Source organism: Periplaneta americana, chromosome 5, assembly GCF_040183065.1.
Source record: "Periplaneta americana isolate PAMFEO1 chromosome 5, P.americana_PAMFEO1_priV1, whole genome shotgun sequence".
In the NCBI taxonomy this organism is placed as follows: Eukaryota; Metazoa; Arthropoda; class Insecta; order Blattodea; family Blattidae; genus Periplaneta; species Periplaneta americana.
The window spans coordinates 189373847-189393149 of NC_091121.1; the positions used below are offsets into that span (position 1 = coordinate 189373847).

At 33.2% G+C, this 19303-nt stretch overlaps 1 protein-coding gene across 2 annotated transcripts in view; it reads left to right on the top strand.

The window, feature by feature from the left end:
* Nucleotides 1–19303, top strand: part of LOC138700353 (trypsin-1-like) — a 37544-nt gene extending 18241 nt beyond the window's left edge. Inside the window, exons 1-7 of one of the 2 annotated variants that reach the window (XM_069826923.1) lie at nucleotides 5149–5278; nucleotides 5779–5864; nucleotides 10339–10427; nucleotides 11128–11269; nucleotides 11824–11940; nucleotides 15703–15855; nucleotides 18999–19303. In XM_069826923.1, the coding sequence (XP_069683024.1) occupies nucleotides 5227–5278; nucleotides 5779–5864; nucleotides 10339–10427; nucleotides 11128–11269; nucleotides 11824–11940; nucleotides 15703–15855; nucleotides 18999–19145 (786 nt within the window). In that variant the 5' untranslated portion in view covers nucleotides 5149–5226 and the 3' untranslated portion in view covers nucleotides 19146–19303. Of the gene's footprint in view, nucleotides 1–5148; nucleotides 5279–5778; nucleotides 5865–10338; nucleotides 10428–11127; nucleotides 11270–11823; nucleotides 11941–15702; nucleotides 15856–18998 lie in introns of those variants that run through there. The other variant, XM_069826924.1, reaches the window with a different exon arrangement.

Sequence of the window (19303 nt, forward strand, 5' to 3'; positions counted from 1 at the left end):
ATTTTATAATATACGTTAATATCGTATTTAACCTAGATTTGTAAAATAGTAACGGCTTCATATATTCATAAGCAGATGATACAGTGGTGATTATTTAGTTGTTATTCTGGGATGAAGTTTTTAAAAATAATAACATAGGCATAAATATAGTCAAAGATTGGTTTGGCTGTAATTTTCTTTCGTTAAATATCAAAAAGAACATCAATCCTTTTTAACATCTAATGGTCAACAATCTTTTAATCATCATAGTAATTCAAGCTGGCCAATGTATAATTGTAGTTATGTTTCTAATTATAAATGTCTTCCTTTGAAAGAAGCTGCAGTTATGAAATATCTGGGCATCATCATTGATCAACTTCTGAAATGATATTCTCATCTTTCTTATCTATGCAGCAGATGTCGTAAAGCAATTTATAAAGTTGTCATTCCTCGCCGTATTTTACCAATCAGTATCTTGCGTACAGTCCACCATCCAATATGGCATTATTGAGTAGGGTGAAACTTCAAAAATTTCTTTATATCGTCGAAAAAGAATAGTTAAAATATGCTTAAAAACGTATTGACTACAATTCGAAATTGATTTTTTTTTCGAATTTAAAGTCTTTAAAATCGAACAATTATTATATAAACAGGCCTACATATTATTCAAGTATTATCACAAAAATAGTAAATATTATTATATACTATTTTCTTTATTTACAGTACTAGACGGACTCCTAATTTACCCTTAAGAGAGCAAACATTTTCACAACGGCAGGTTTAAAATACAGTATTAGTATAGGTCCAAATTTATAATATAATTCCATAATTAAAACCCACGTGGACAAAGTAATGTCCAGTAATGTAGAAATGCGTTACTCATAATAAACGAGTTTTTTATTCATAATACACTACAGCATGTAATTGGCTTGTCATCGTTCAGTACTGTATATACGTACATTACTGTAATTAAAAAATAGGGCCGGATAATCGGGATTATACTGTATTCACAAATTTGTTTACTGATGAGCTAAATTTTTTAATTTTCTGTTATATCCTCATTTCAAATGTGATCGTGCCGTAAACATTTCGTTGTATTAATAATACAAAGATAGGGTTCTAAATTATCAAGTGCTTGTTTCGAGAAAAGCTGCCTGAAAGTTTTCTATATTTGTTATCTAGATACAACTTTGGCATTCTTCTATTTCGCATGCTAGTCAACAAATGGCAGTTAGCCTACATTGCTACATACGCAAGATCTTCCTAATCTAAGCCCAATTTACAAGTAAAACCTTTTTTTGTATTTTGGTGGTTAGAATCTTGTCAACGATTTCTAAATACGTATTTACTACATATACTCTCACAGATAGAAATTTGTTTATTGATAGGCTAAATTTGTTTATCTTCAGTTATACCCTCATCCCAAATATAATCGATTAGTAAATATTTTTAAATGTTTCCTTAGTTTATTATATTTACAAATTTAATAAATGATACATCCAGTTATTATCAAGTCTTTGTTAATGTCCTTATTATTCAAATATGATCGAGACGTGAATATTCTTAAATGCTTATTTACAACGTTGATTTTTACAGTGACAAATTTATGTTTACTCATAGATTCAATTTTAACATCTTGTATTATTTATTATACTTCAATTAATATGATCGAGTCGTTAACATTATTTAAAATATTCACTCCCCTTATTTTTATATTTACAAATTTATTTACGGATAGACTCAACTTCTAAATCTTCCACTATTTCCTCATTTCAGATATGACACAGGATTGAGTATATTTTTGCTTCTGTCTTTTTTTTTTTTTTTTTTTTGTTCCATTTTCAAACTTTCAATTCAACACAAATTTGAGGCACTGATGCGGATTTCTAAAATTTTACATTTGTATTTTTCTAATTCTTATAGTTATTATACTAATTGTAACTGGAAATCAGCTATAGTGGTACCCATACATAAAGGTGGAAATAAATTAGATGTCTGAAACTACAGACCGATTAGCCTTACATCTGTCGTATGTAAAGTCATGGAGCATTTGATATCGGATTATATTCGTCATGTTCTAAATGCGAAAAACTGGTTTTACAACCGCCAGCATGGTTTTAGGGAAGGCTTCTCATGTGATAGTCAAATTACGTCGCTGGTTCAGGATCTAGCTGAAGAGGTAGATAGAGGCGGAAGAATCGATGCAGTTGTGATTTAAATTGTATTGTGTATTCTTATTGTATTGTGTATAATATTGTATATGTGTTGTAAATTGTATTATGTATTGTAAATTTTATTGTGTATAGCTTATCATTTTAACTGTGTATTGTTAATATTGTATATACCACTGCCACTGGGTGCTTGCCCACTTGCAGTGTAAATAAATAGATACAAATATATTTTCTGAATTTAATGCTATACTTTAACGAGTATAATAGTCAAAAGATAAATTGAATCAAAATATACAGTATATTTTAAGACAGTCATAAATTAATTACAAATTTTTTAATTTGTGTTTCTTTCATTAAAAACTTTTAACCTTGACATGTAACAATCACAATGCTGTGCCGCTTCGAGTAGTTTATAGGTTATAGCATTACAAACCATTTTTGTACTGTGATTTCTCTACGATCATCAGCGAAAAAATTTGTTCAGATTATGACATTTCTTGAAACTCCAAAGCGTGTTAGTTCATGTTAATTTCATTCGTGAAACATTTGGTCCAAGTATATATGAAATTATGATGAATAAGATAAGCTACATCTTATTCAGCGAGGTGGCTCATGAGTTAATCACGGGACTTGCATTCGATTTCAAACCCCCGGACCGATCAACCTGACTGTTGTGTTTTCTGGGTCTTCCACAGTTACTTAGGCAAATGTCGAGTTGAAATATTAATATACGTTACAAGAGCGGTATGTTGACGTTTTCATGTTCGAGGAAAAGATTGAAAAACCGAAACGTAGTTGAGCTTTTTTAATTTCCGAGAACATGAAAACAAACATACCGCTTGTGTACCGTACATTATTTTGTGCGAAGATCGTTTATTACATACCTGAAAGAGGAATTTCTAATCAGTTGCAATGAAATCTCCATCTTTGTTTCTGTTCAATGACGGCAAATTTGCAAAACAAAAATATCTATCTTCAACATTGTTGCTTTAAAATGTTTTCTATGTTTACTATATTCCAGCAGGCCGTGATATATGTCTGTCTTTCCCCCCCCCCCAGTCTATAAATGCGAACTTAAAACAAACGGTAAGGTTATGTAATGACTTATTTTTCATTTTAATATTTTAAAAATATTATTTATATAGCATATTGCAGTAATAACATCGGCATCTGGAATCTTGTTGATTTTTTCACGGCTTCCTTCATGTTACTTGCATCAAGAATGCAGTAACTTTAGTGGAGTTGTAGAGTTTACTTAGTTTTTGCAAATATTTAAAAACAATAATTAACAGTGCAATTTAGGTGAAATTGCAATGGTAAGTTTCCAATTTATAATTATTACTATATTGAACGTCTCTAAAAATAATATGTTAAAAGTTTAAAGCAGTAAAATCAATATGTCACTTAAGCGGTAAGAAGAGGGAAATTGTTATGTGTGTTAGGTTGGGAATACTGAATGTGGAGTTTTAGACTTACCGCGGATTGGTTTTGTGCGGAAACCAAGCAAATACGCACGATCTCGCACAAATTCCATTACCACGGCCCATTTTCCTTCCTCTTCCCTGTAGAAAGAGAATTTAGATTTCATATCACTCATCTTCATCATCTCATTCCATAAGCATATTCAGGTCATGATGCTCGTTTTCGTCCGCTTGAAGGAGGAGCGTCAACTCCAAAACAGTCTCTGGGTTCCAAGCCTTTCGCAATATTTCTGCCAGGTTTCATTTCTTATGAGAACTTTCGAGGGTGTTTCGACACCTTAGAAGGGCTGTCGGAATTTATATTGTATTGCTTGGTCACCTTGGTGGTATGAACTTAAGGGGGGGGGGGTGTAAGGAGCTCATTGGATTAGTCTCATGCGGCCGGTGGACTGGTACACCTCATTCTCATTCATTCCATACTTCGGGGTGCACAATATGCCACTGTAGAGCCGACGTGATGAATAGTCGTCCACAACCCCCCCCCCCAAGCCACTACTATTGCTGCTGCTACTAATGCCACTACTATCACTGCCTCTACCAAACTATACCTTTATCGAACTGTTTGTTTCATTTCCATAGTATCTTTAAAATTGTTGACACTATTATCAATGCATATTAATTTATCTTTCATAAACTCGAAGGAATCAAGGCCATCTTTCTTAGATTATCGTTACAGATCACATGGTCTAAAACGATGATGATGATGATGATGATGATAATGATGATGATGATGATGATGAAATCCACATTAATAGTATTAGATCAATTCGAATATCACTCTTTAGTAAAATATCCCATTATGCTTTCTTGTTGAAAAGCATTGGGCAGAGTTAATTTCTATGAACACAACATTCCACTTCCTAAATAATAATCAAGTATTTTATCCCTTAACGTTTTAAGGTGAAAACAACAATAGTAAAAGCTCTTCCTCTTATACATCTAATTACTTTATCTATAAGTTATTGTCATTACAATCCGATTGAATTTCTAAAACAAATTTGGCATAAATTTCATAACCTGCCGTTCGTAGCATTATTCTTCTGTTGTTTATACACTCAGGTCTACTTCGTTAAACCGACAGTGTTTTTACCATTGCGTATGACCATTCTATAGCAATTTAATTTTTAAGAAACATACTTTCTAAGTGTCATATACGTAAACTAAGTAAAATTAATCCAAAATTAAATAAAAAAATAGATAAAAATTAGATGGCGCAATAAGAAATGTCATGGTGTAAAGCCGGAACAGGCCGACAACCAATCTTTGATAGTCTGATAATTATTATGTTCATTAAGATAATGACAGCATTATCTCATGTAACAAATTATTTTACAATAACAAGATAACACTAAATTTACGGATGCAGCGACAAAAGCTTCGAGTGTACAATCAGAACAAACTCAGTAGCACCGTTTGTGAAAGGCTAATTGTTATCTCGGCACTTCAGTACGACCCACGATACATCTCCACAAGTGAGAGATAAAATATCAATGAGATTATCACAATAAAATCGTGTAGGAGTGTTTAAGGTATAAAAGACACGGAGAGACTAGAATGAAATCAGTTCGTTAAGAGGTGAAAATAAGAACGCTACAATGATGCGAAGCCTGATACTTCTTGCCATCTTAGTGGCTGCTGGAACTCAAGGTAAGGTGACAGTTTTATGGAACAATTGGGACACATTTTCAGCCCTTATTAACTCTATTGCGTTTCTTGTGTTCATAAGTTTCCACATGTGTTAATTTCACCTCAGACAGTTGTTAATAGGCAGGTTCTAAATAAGAAAACCGTTCTTTAAAAAGAGCTTTCATTAACCTCTTTTCTTCGAATTAACAGACGTTATAGTAGTTACAGTAGAAACGGTATAATTAGCAGTAGTGTTAGTTATAGTTGTAGTGATAACAGCAACAGCAATACAGCGGTTTCATTAATTGGAATTCTCTTCACTTCTAAATCAAGGCCAGAGTTTCTATTGAATTTTGGCCTCTCGTTCCATACATTCATTTTACGTATCATTAAAACTCTTCTATTTACGTTGTTTTTATATCATTTGCTGTTATCCTTCAGGTCATCTTGTCCATTATTAATCAAAATACTTTTCACATTTTAAAACAAACTGAATCATAACACAATATTTCTTCACACAGGCAAAACAATTCCAAGAATCCCAGTGAACAGAGGCAGCCGCATCATCAATGGCGATAATGCTGTTCGATCACAATTTCCTGGACAGGTAGACTAAACAAAAACATGATATTCTAATACCAAATGTTATATTTTAATTTATGAATGATTTCGTCCTTTACTAATCACTAGATCAGAGGTCTCCAAAAGCCTACTCGCGAGTAGGCCCCTGAACGGAACCGAAGCCAGTACATAATGAGCGCGCTCCGCCTCACCCATCTCCACCTGTACTGTACTCAATGTCTATGCGCAAACGAAGAGCAGTGGTGGACTGCCATTATCACTGTGTTGGTCGCAGTGTTCCACCGTTTCACAATGTTTTCTAATCATGGACGTAGTACATTCAAGGATGAATAGGAAGACAAATTTTTTTTTGTGTTAGTGGGGAGAATGTGAAATGCTTAATTTCTTCGAAAATTCTTAAGGGTCTGTTAAAATTGAACATACGACGACAATACTAGACACTTCACAAAGAATATCATACAATTACAGGCATGTTGGACATGTGAAAATAATTTATTTTGGGGCTATCTGTATAATTGTTGGTTATACATAATAATCGGTATATTACAATACGTTAACATTCAGTTCGGCATGACAAACATATAGTTTTTCGTTTAATTTTAGGTGAAATGCGTAGGCCTACAAATATTTTGATAAACATAAAACAAGAAAATACAGACACAAATCACACACGTGTCCTCAGTCTTAAACAAAAAAAAAGCTTTTTCCTAGCTATGTTCTAGCTTGGAGTATTGGAAAATCAATTAAGCCCTTTACAGGAGCATCATGTGTAAAATCGTGCATACAGGACGTTGCTAAAATACTGTGTCCAGAACAAACTCAAAGTTTAAGAAAATTAAAATGTTTCCAATTACAGTTCAGAGAAGAAATTTCAAGATTGTAAATGTAATTGAATCTGAAGTCGAAACCAAAATTAACCAGTTTGTAGCTTACTCACTTGCATTGGACGAAAGCACAGATACAAATGACAAAGCTAACCTAGCCATTTTCATCCGAGGAGTTAATGGACATTTTACTGTGTCTGAATGTCTTCTAGATGTAATTACAAAATACAACTGGAGAAGATCTATTCCAGGCACTGAAAGGCACCATAGAACAGAAAAGGATGACTTTGCAATGGCTTGTGTCAATAGCAGGGCTGCAGCTTCATAGTATGTAAAAATAATATACAAACGTATGATATTTCTTATTCTTTTGATGTTATTTGTAAACATAAGCAGACCGTTGCCGCGATCCCCCACTGATCGCTTCCATCTGTTGAGGTACGAATCTCTCCCCCTTCTCTAGTCTTACAGCACATTGTGTTCGGCGGGCAGCATCGACAGCACGAATGACGATACGCTTTTTGGAGACTTCTGCACTAGAGTCTTGCGTTTGGTTACCTAAAGCCTCTAAGCGAACCACGAGGTGTAGATATATATGGAGTAAACTGCAATTTGACAACATCCAACGCTGCTTATTTAGATCTACTGTTCAGTGAACATACGAAAAAAAAAAAAAAAAAAAAAAAAAAAAAAAAAAAAAAAAAAAAAAAAAGCAAAGCAAAGCTGGGCGCTTGGAGATCAGTGACCTAATAGAAGAATTTGGTAGCCAGCACTTCATTAGGAAAGAACATGTATTTTATCAAAAATTAGGAGAATTTTTTCCATTTGAAACACTTAAAATATTTATAGACATTCATCGTAATGTGTAGAGACTCACAAACCACGCAGTCATAGCCGCTAATTTGTTTTATTTTAAGTTTGTGCTGACATTTATGTTTTTATGCTCGACCATGCCGAAATGTAGTAATTATACACCTGGTAGCAGCCCTTTAATGGACCTCATTAAAGTACACCTATTCATTAAAGTTCAAGTGTTCCACCAATCAGAAAACACCATTGTAGCAATATGAAAGCGCAAGTATCGATTATTCTCGGATATGCAATCGAAAGACAACTAGCGAAACGTCACGCAGGCTGGAAATCCAATACTGTCGCAGAAGGTTATGTTCTGTTACTATAATAATTAGCGTTAATTGTAAATAATATTCAAATAAATACAATTTATCATCTCGTTTTTCAATGTCTAAATCAATTTCAAGGTAATATCAAGATTAATGTTTATTTTACTCTCTAGATTATATCAAGGGCAATGACATTCGTTTCTCGGAAAAAATCAATACTTTCGCGTCTGCGCATATCTCACAATTTGCGAGATATTGCACAAGGTCAGTTCCGCTCATAAGTCAGATAAGAATAACATGAATACTTACGAATAATTTCAAGTTAGAAATATGGTCAAGCATAAAAAATCGTATGAAACTTGCCTATAATGGTAATTAAGACGCTCGTATGAAAATTATGAAACTCGCTTGCGTTCGTTTCATAAACATACTCGCGTCTTAATTACTACCATTATAGGCTCGTTGCATAATGTACTATTTCATTTGTTAATTCCTACCTGTAATCGAATCTAAAGTATCTTAATGCGTACTACTTCTTGTAAAAATTAGGAGTAGAGAAATTACGTTGATCGTGTTGCCATGACAACTAAATATTATTATGTGGTACCGGAATTATTTATTGGGTTCAAAATTGTTTAAGACTTCGATTCCTTTTATATCACTAGAACTAATACATAATGTTAACAAAGCGATTGAAGGAAGAAATTTGATTAGGCCTATGCTTCTCAGGTTAATATTGTTACATTTGTTGCTCATCTCAAGATAGGCCTTTTGTAACTATATATCTTCAGTGGCGACCACCAGAGTGTCTGTGAGAGAGTGTGTCTGCATTGCATACATATTTAATATTACTTAATAAATTTCAGTAAATGTATCATCTTAGCTCGAATGGTTTTCTAATTGCATGTGCGGGCAAGATGTGGTGGCTCCCGAAAATATAGGGGATGGTTCCTAAAAAATTATTAATTTTGTCTAACTGTAGTAAAAAAATATTTTATTGCAAATAATCTGAATTTAAATAAATACTTTGTTTTCACTGTTATTAAAACCAAGTGGTATTTTGTACATGAGTGTCATTGCCCTTCTTTACCGACTAACATACAGACAGGTAAATGAACAAATGTAAACACATAGTACCAGAACGTGAAGGAAGAGACCGCAGCGTGAAGCTAGTATGATCGAGGTACACCTAACTTGTATTCAAAGTAACCAAATACAGGATTCTACTAATAGCAAAAAAGAACTCAAAATATGTTGAACTTCTAACAACAATGACATGTATAACAATAACTTTCATCTGAAACTTGATAGAGAAACACTAATAGTTTTGCTTAGTTGTAGTCTACACACTGTTTAAAAGTCATCATTATCATCATTATAATAATTATAATTAGAGCCCGGATGTTTAGGCATTTATAAGAGTTAAAATAGACTGGAAAAAAAGACAATAAAAACGTAAAAAATGCAAAATAAATTTTGAAAATTCATAATATATTTTAGCAATAAATTTAAATTATATCAACATAACTCAATTTTCACTTCGTAGCTGATACATGTTGACTTACAAAATACTTTTTGTTCGTGATTAACTGTCTTTTCACAAACCTTACATAACAAAACTGTTCCATCGGTTGCAAACACATGAGCACCAAATTCACTAACGTAAGCATGAAGTTTACTTTGCAATGCTTTACTGAATTTAGGCATTCTTGCTAACCGATCTTATACCTTCTGTCACCTGACAATAACTGACTGTTCCTCACTCAAATTTCTTTCTCCTACAATAATAAACACGTGTAGCACAAAATTATAACAGTAAGATTTCAAAATATGAAAGCAAAAAAGTGAAAATTCTACGTGACAATTTTTATCAGAACGGGCTTAGGATTTAAAACTATAAAGCTGATTGTTGGTATCGTGAAGACATGACATTATATTTGTAACTGTGGACTGTCGATCATTATTCATATTAGACCAACAGTATTAAAGTATGAGTATTAGCAGATTAAGCCCCGAAATAAATTACTTTTGTTTACTGTTGTTAGTAAAGTGCGTCATTGTTTCATATATTTAAATTTCATACACATTACATCACAATTAATTAGAAAATTGCAAATAAACAAGAAATATTGCTCTAAAATGACAAAAAAAGGCGTTTACTATCGAATTAGTAAGAAACACCTTAAAAAGGAAAATAGGCCAAATAAAAATTTGCCCTATCACTTTATTTACTCCAAGTCACATTCATATCTATCAAAATAATGATTTACTTCCACCCATTAAAAAATGCATTTTGCCTAACATCCGGGCTCTAATTATAACTATTTGTCTTTTAAATTATCGCCAAGAAATATAACATAAGTTGTGCACAATCACAGCATCGAATTGTCATGTCGGAGACCCGCCTTTGAATTCCAAAGAATCCAGATGTACGATGAATAATGTATTGAAGCTAGACTTGAGTGAAATTATTATACATCATTCAAATGGCAAATAGAAGTAGCCACTACTTATATTATTAAATTACAAATACATATTCATTTCAATGTTACAGCTCTCCCTACAGATATCATCAAGTCATAGTTGTGGAGCCTCCATTCTGAATGAGAATTGGGCCCTCACGGCAGCACATTGTGTGCAATGGTATGTATTCAAAAAAAAAAAATAAATCATATAATTAAATATATTTAGCATCATTCATTATATATATTATTTTAATGTACCGAAGTACATATGATATTTCCATGCAGATATTCTGCGTCATCATACGATGAAAGAGTAATGGAACTGAGAAAAATTCTCTCCATTACTCTTTCATCGTATGATGACGCAGAATATCTGCATGGAAATATCATATGTACTTCGGTACATTAAAATAATATATATATGATATGCGTAAATCACTTCGTGATTTAAGACGGAGCTTATTCCGTCGGATCCCGGCCAACTAGTCACTCATATCGAGTGCACCTCAGCACATGTGTGGACTTCGGTCCTGTGTTCATAGACATCTATGACGTAGTGCAGAGGGCGCCCACTAGAGGGAACCCAAGAGTTGGAGCTTAATCTGAGACGATTCTAACCGGCGTCGGAGTTGTATCCGGTGTGGCTTAGTGGATAAAGCATCAGCACGTAGAGCTGAAAACCCGGGTTCAAATCCCGGCGCCGGAAAGAATTTTTCTCCGTTCCATTACTCTTTCATCGTATCATTCATTATGTTATGATTTGTGGACGGAGGCAACGGAACAATTTCTGTATTCACTGTCATACCAGAGTTAACCTGTACTTAAGTGCAACATTTATTTTTAAACAATTACACTTTAATTTGCAATCTACGTTTCAGGAATAACGCATCATCCATGACACTTTACGCAGGATCGATTAATCTCAGCAGTGGAGGTACAATACATAACGTATCTGAAATTGTTATCCATGAAAGCTACGATGCGTTTGACTCCTATATAAACGACATTGCTGTTCTTAAGGTAAGATTCCGATTATTTATTGAAATTTTGACTTTTTTATCGTTAACAGATTCTCAATAGATAGAAAAAAATATTATGAAACTTACTGAAAAGTAATTTATAGTAAACATATGTCATATTAGGCCTATTAAATATATAGATCAATAAACTATAGTATCAATAAAAACTAGTAAATGATACATACTTTCTGATCACATAGGGTGATTCATGAAGAGTTACCGCCACTTACGGAGTTTATTTATGAAGACATTCTTAGCAAAAACTGTCATGTAACATGTATCCTATTCTCAATATTTTCAGAGCTACACTAATTTGAAGTCGTTAAAAATACCTTTTCTTCTTTACTTTTAAGAGCAAAAAAATATTACAATTAGAGAATTAACTATTCAGAAGTATAATCTCTTTAATTGGCTAGCACAGTCTCAATAACAAAGATCATTAAAAACTACAAAAATCCTCTTTCATCGGCACTTAGCTATCATTAACGTTTTCATACGTATTTTTCATCGACTTGAATTTAATTCAATATCGGATATAATTTTATTAATTTTCAGGTATCGAACCCCTTCCAAATCGATGGAGTGGATGTGAAACCTATTTCTCTGCCAGCTCAAGGACAAACTCCCGCTGATAACACAGTCGCCACTGTCGTTGGTTGGGGTGAACTTGGAGTAAGTGAAACTACATTTAAAATTTCATTTAAAGTTCTTACATTAATTTATTTTTGTCGCCACATAGGAGTTTGATTTTCAACTTCTTTCATAATTACAAATAATAATTTTCCAATACAGGTAATACCTACGCAATTCGGCTGTAGTTCATAAATCAGGAAGGTCTCCTTCAAACCTATGACTACGCATCATTATGTAATATTAACGGATTTTTTCACAATTACGTGGAAATACTGTAATCATTCTGGTTTATCCTGAAATGTGTTACATTTTCTAAAAATGAAAATAAATTATTAACAGTTTGTGGATTTATTCTCCTCTTTGTTGTCAGAATGTATGCATAACAACATGTTAAAAACGTAACTAACATTCGAACGATATAAAATAGTTAATATTTCATACAAATTATAAGTCTTATTATTTATTTTAGTAGTATAATAAAATAAGTATATATAAATTTCAATCATAAGACACATCTGTTTTGCAAATGTTTATTTGCTATATGAATATGGAATATATTAACGTTTTCGCCTTATTGGGCATCATCAGATATAATAAAATTAGTAATCTGAACCTTGATCAAATTGAGCAAATAACAAATGAGCACTGTATTATACTTGGTGTTGGATCTCCATGAGCTTTATGTATAAAAGTATAAATAAAATGAAGTTTAATTAATTTCAATGTGGTGCAAACTTTTAAATTGAAATTGAAATTGATTGTGTATACATATAACTCATGTTACAGTATGAATACAAATTGATCAATTAGAATTATACGATTTATCAATGATGTTAAAGAATTATGAATAAAATGAATATATTAGCTTACTTAGGGTACTATATACAATAATGATGTTGTGTTGTGACTGATGGATCTTATGTTGTCGATTGATTGTAATTATACGTGTAGAATTTTCAATCGTGTACTGAAAAACAAAGGTGGGGAGAATCAGAGTTGTAAATCGTAATAGTTATACTCGATATAAGCATTAATTAATAGTCGAAATAGAGAAGATGTAAAGTTATTTATTTTAGAGAGGGATGTAATAAATTTTTATAAGATTACTTACGTATCCGTTCGATTGTGAACTGAATGTTATCTGACATTGATACAAATAGTGGTTATTATTGATCATTTAGATCTAAATATTCATCTGATTTTAATGACATGACGTTGATAAATCGTATAATTCTAATTGATCAATTTGTATTCATACTGTAACATGAGTTATATGTATACACAATTTCAATTTCAATTTAAAAGTTTGCACCACATTGAAATTAATTATCCTTCATTTTATTTATACTTTTATACATAAAGCTCATGGAGATCCAACACCATGAATAATACAGTGCTCATTTGTTATTTGCTCAATTTGATCAAGGTTCAGATTACTAATTTTATTATATCTGATGATGCCCAATAAGGCGAAAACGTTAATATATTCCATATTCATATAGCAAATAAACATTTGCAAAACAGATGTGTCTTATGATTGAAATTTATATATACTTATTTTATTATATTACTAGGCATATCTGAAAATATAAAATGAATTATAAATTATTTTAGTAGGCCGCACCATCGTCTAGTCCACACCTGTGGAGTAACGGTCAGCGCGTCTGGCTGCGAAACCAGGTGACCCGGGTTCGAATCCCGGTTGGGGCAAGTTACCTGGTTGGGGTTTTTTCCGGGGTTTTCCCCCAACCCAATACGAGCAAATGCTGGGTAACTTTCGGTGCTGGACCCCGGACTCATTTCACCGGCATTATCACCTTCATCTCATTCAGACGCTAAATAACCTAGATGTTGATACAGCGTCGTAAAATAACTCAATAAAATAAAATAATAAAAACCATCGTCTATATGTACTGTATCTCTATTTCTTTCACATCTTTATTTCCTGCCAATATATCTGTAAATTTAGAATTATAAAAACCAGTGAAATCTACATTTACTTAATTTAAAATGTAAATATAGGCCTACAGTTACACTAAGTAAAATTAGAATCGAATAATAGCAAAAAAATATTCGTTTTACTTATTGCTGTATATTGAGAAAGACATTCTGACATTTTCATTACAATCATCCATTTCTATGAACGGAATTCCACATCTTACATGACTGGACGTTTCTGATACCGGAACATTTCAGGAACAGAAAAGAGTAAAAATCAATTCACAATGAAAATTAAACATAACGTAGGCGTTAACTTAAATATAAACGTTACCGTAAAATGAAGTCAGAGCATCATTCCATCATTCAAGAAGGCAATATAAACATAACCGTAAAGATACTTGGTAACCATGGAAACATAACAACGACGTCATTTCATCATATTCTGTTGCATACTTCTGCGCTCAACGATTGTGTATTGTTTGCAAATCACATAAGCATAAACATGAAAGTTTGTAGTTTGCAACTTTTCATATTATCGTCTAATGGTAATGTTAATGTCAGCGTTTTGTGAATGATGCCACTCGGTAACAATACCGAAAACTTCTGTGTTTATGTTAGGTTTATGTTTCATTTTCATTATAAATGGGGCTTAAGACTGTCAAATTTACGTTGCATGAAGTACAAGTATCAAAATTGTTACGAACTTTTTGTCATTAGTCATTGCCATAAACAAATTACTTCTTTTAATACCTGTGATTTTTAAGAAGTAAACACACATTATCATATATACATTTGCATAATAGCTAAATTTGAATGCATTTTCTCGTCCAAATTCTCTTATGTATATTACGAGGGTCATTTCATAAGTCATGGCAACTATGTCATATCAGATAATAAAGCTGCAGGAACAGAAATTCACTATAAGCGATTAAAAGTCGCACTCCTGGTATCAAATTGGGTACGAGTAAAGGAAATTGAAAGATATTTGATTAAGCACAAAAAGAAACAAAGTATATTACTCTCAGTTAACATCCTTCAAAATAACCCCCCAAGGCTTCCACACGTCTTTACCAACGATGATGCAGGTGTTGAATACCATCGACTGTGTGCGATTCGTCTATGTGTACCATCTCTCGTTAAGATGTCCTCCCTGTTTTCAAACCGTTTCCCACATAGCGGGTTGTTCAATTGCAGAATGGGACCAGAGTCGCATGGATCGAGATCAGGCAAGTAGGGAGGATGTTCCAACGCACTATTACCAAATGCTTCTCGTAGCTCAGAATGACATTGACAGGCATTTCTGCCACGTAGAACTGCAATTTTTACATATGACTGCCATTCAACTTTACTTACATCCATCTTGGAGCACAGCCTCTAGCATACTACTCGTATATTAGCGTGTGCCGTCAACTAGCCACCAATACAAATAGACGCAATCTAGCGGTGGCATCCCGTACAGTGTACAACAGGTTTTCATACAGAACTAACATTTTAAGTTATTCGGAAGATATAATTTAGTTGCCATGACTTACGAAATGACCCTCGTACATATACAGATTCGTAATAAAATATATAGGCCTATATTATTATTAAGAAATTATACGTATGCTCAAAATTTTCAGTTTTCTATATTTTCCACTATATCACATGCATATAATTTAACAAGTATACGAATTTTAGTTCTAATTAGTATTATACTTCCTACTAGATATTATCCTGTAATTGTGTGTTTATATCAGTGTCTGTGACACTGTGCACATGCGTCCTTAATTTTAAGTGATAGGCTACTTAGGTTTGCATAATATGCGAGAAAAAATTAGTTTACGAGAGTGATAAAATAAAATGTGTTTGTTCTTGCAGGAACATGGACCTTTCTCCGACACCCTTCAGAGAGTTAACATCCTCATCGTGAATCACGACCAATGCAACAGCATATATGAATTTTATAGTTACCATGTATACGACAGTCAGATCTGTGCTGGTGTGCCACAAGGAATCGGGGGTTCCTGTCGGGTAAGTACATTCATCTGACCTTTCACACTAGGAGTTTTACATTTTCTTATCCAATCTAACCACCTGAAACCACATTCATTTGGAATATTTCGTGATTTACGTACTTCTCCATACTCCTTCTTAATAAAGTTTCTGTTGAGAAGTATTTTTCCCTATGGTTAGAAAATCGTCATTTAAGATTCATTGGCTAAAGTGCTCGCCCAAGGAAATATCGGACACTACAAAGTTTTTTAGAGGGGAGGTTCCAAGTGCCAGCGGTGGCACTGAGGAAGCATATTCACTATATATCCTTCCAGTTCGACCAAGAAGGAAAAGGGTACAGATTAATCCCGTAACAGAAATAAAGAACCCTTGGGAGAAGCTAGAAAAGTAATTTCCAGTTCGACTATATACAGCACAAAAAACACACAAGCACTAATACGTGTAAAAATAATAATTTTTGATAGTCATATATTACTTGGTCACTTATTAACTTGATTAAATTGAACTCAAGACTACACCTTATTTTCATCCATTTACAGTATTTATAGTAAGTTAATTTTTGACATTTGTCTCTCATATTCATAATATTGAACAATGCAATTTAACTCTCCAACCATAGTAGAAGTATTTTATTTCGCGACAGTTCCAACTGCAGGGATTATTCAACGTTAAAATTTAACATGGCAGAGAATGGCAGACAAATTTTGTCTGGAGTTCTCCATTATCGAGAGGGGTCTTTTACGTAACATAAATCTACGACATACCACTAACAGCTTTACTACTCTTACATACTAATGGCCAGTTTGTCCAAGTAATGTTTAATTTTGCTTAACGAATGTTAAATTAACCGTCTGTTTATTTTTAACGCTTAGTTAATCTATTTTCCATTTGTTCAACATAATTTTGTTTAAGATAACCAACACTTCACTATAACGTCTGTTAGCACTATTTTAACTACTCAACAGCAGTTGGTAATGATTCTACACATGTAAGACAATTTTTGATTGGCTAAAATTAATCTTTAAATTCTACATTATAGAGTGAGTCATGAAACTTGCATAAAATGACAACCTGTTATAGTAGGCCACGCTCCATAAACAAACAGTTGACAAATGAAAGTTGTAGGTGACATGCTGAATAATAATTACAAAGTAAGGTTATATTTCCTCATTGCTATTATGGATACGAAATACGAAAGAAATAAAATAACACTGATGTATTTAAACAGTCCAAAGTATTTTTAAATGTTATATTACCAGTCATATGATAAACATTCCCTACAGAGAGACACAAAATATTAATTTCGCAACTTCTGTTCAAACAGCTGTGGGGACATCGGCCATATTTAACTAACTGTTAAACGAGTTAACTGCCTGAAATCCTACATTTAAAATTAACAAACTGTTAAACCAAAATGGTGTTGAAAACATACAATTTTATTAATTAACAAACTGTTTAGAGTTTAACAGACGTTAAATTTTCTAACAATACTTGAAAAAACCGGCCATAAGAAATTGTATCGCCCTTTAAATTCATGGTCTCCTCAGGAGTTTGAACATAAGAACCTCCAAACGAACGACTAGCATAGACACTAGCACGTCACCGAGAACGACGACGCCTACGGTACAAATAGTAGAAGTAAAACATCAATTCAAAACCTATTAGCTCCCAATTCTCGTGCTTAACAATGTCTGGCGGCATAGTTACAAGTGTTAGTAGCACAAATTAAATATGACTATACAGGGTAATCCGTTTGGGTATGGATAAAATAAAAATACCGTATAACATTTACTACTGAACTTTATTTGTTGAAACTTTGTGCATACAACACTGAAAGATGGGAGATTTCTCAGAGCTCAACTTGACCCCCATTGCGCACCCTGCATAACTCATAACTAGGGACCGGATTTTTATGTAATTACATATTATATTCCTTTCAACCTAACCGTATATAAATAACTAATATTTGCGAATCTTGTAATTACCATTAATATATTAAAATTTGATACTACATATGTTTACATATTTACCACACATTACATATTATAGCTTGGTATTACATAAATCTACATATTTAGGAATTTTATTCATTTTTATTTCTCTGAAAGCAAAAAGAAAACTTCTGCTGGGGAAGTTTACAATTTGAAATAGATTTCAAAAAACCTTTTTACCTACCCAAGAAAGGATATATTTCGGGACGAAACATAACGTCCTTATTTCTAGGAAGTAATAGAGGCACTCACTCCATACCGCCCACTGTAAATATGAGTGAATAAAAGGCAACCTTTCTCATACAACTACCTTGTATTGTAAAAATCACTCAGAAAGTAGCGTTGTCTTCATGCGGTGGAGGACGACATGATTTTTCTTGAACTATAATTGTTCTGCACACGTCTCAACAAGCCGTTTCCATGCAATTTGCAACATTACCCACCCTCTTCCTAATTCTTCCGGGGAAAACTCGTGTCAAGTATGACATGAGCCTTTCAGATTATTGCTTGACCTCTTTATTTTAAATTCAGTAGACCTATACGGAAATGGGATTTTTTGACCAATTAGAAAGTATGGTTCTCGGCTGGAATAATCCTACCCTTCTGAATGAGACAGGAATGTCACTTTTCAAACAACAGTTTGTAAATGCCTATAGTTTGAGGTTTTAGTAGGTACTATACTTGTTCTTACAGGGAGCAGCTAAAATGCATGTGTCCCACATCTCCTCTTATTTTCTCCTAATCCAGTAAAGCGAAACAGTGCTTGCAGTACTGTTGTCATTCATTTCACTCAGTTCTCTAGTTTTAGTACTTACAGTATAAAGTGCAAGTGAGTTTATCTACTGCTTTTAATTAACTAAAATGGTCCCTGTATCTTCAACCCTAACGACAAAAATAAAATCATTGATTGGAATGAACGAAACTTTCACTACAGGTGGAAAAATAGTAATGTGTCAAGTGTGCGGTAAAAAAGTCGGGTGCTCTATGAAATCACAACTGGAGAGTCTTACCTATCCTTTACCTGCCAGATATTGATATTAAATATTTCGACATATTTTGGTACACATTCAGCTTAGCTTTCTTACATAAATATGTACATATTTCACACCTTGATATTACATAAAAATCCGGTGCTTAGATATAAGTATAACCTTATTCTATGATTCACAGGGTGATGATGGCGGCCCACTGTTTATTGATGGAAATGTTGTTGGTCTGGTATCTTGGTCGCGTTACTGTGCTAGACCAGAGTATCCAACCGTCTACACCAAAGTCTCTGATTACGTTGACTGGATAAAACAGAAGACAGGAACGTAAGGAAACTATTGCAGCTACTATCCAGCTTCACTCACTTAAAGGGCTTTACTTCACACCTATTTTATGTAATGAATTCCATAGCTATGTATTTATTTTGTGTAGAAAATTATTTATCTGTATAAAGCTGTAAAATCATTAAAATTTTTATCTGAAAATTC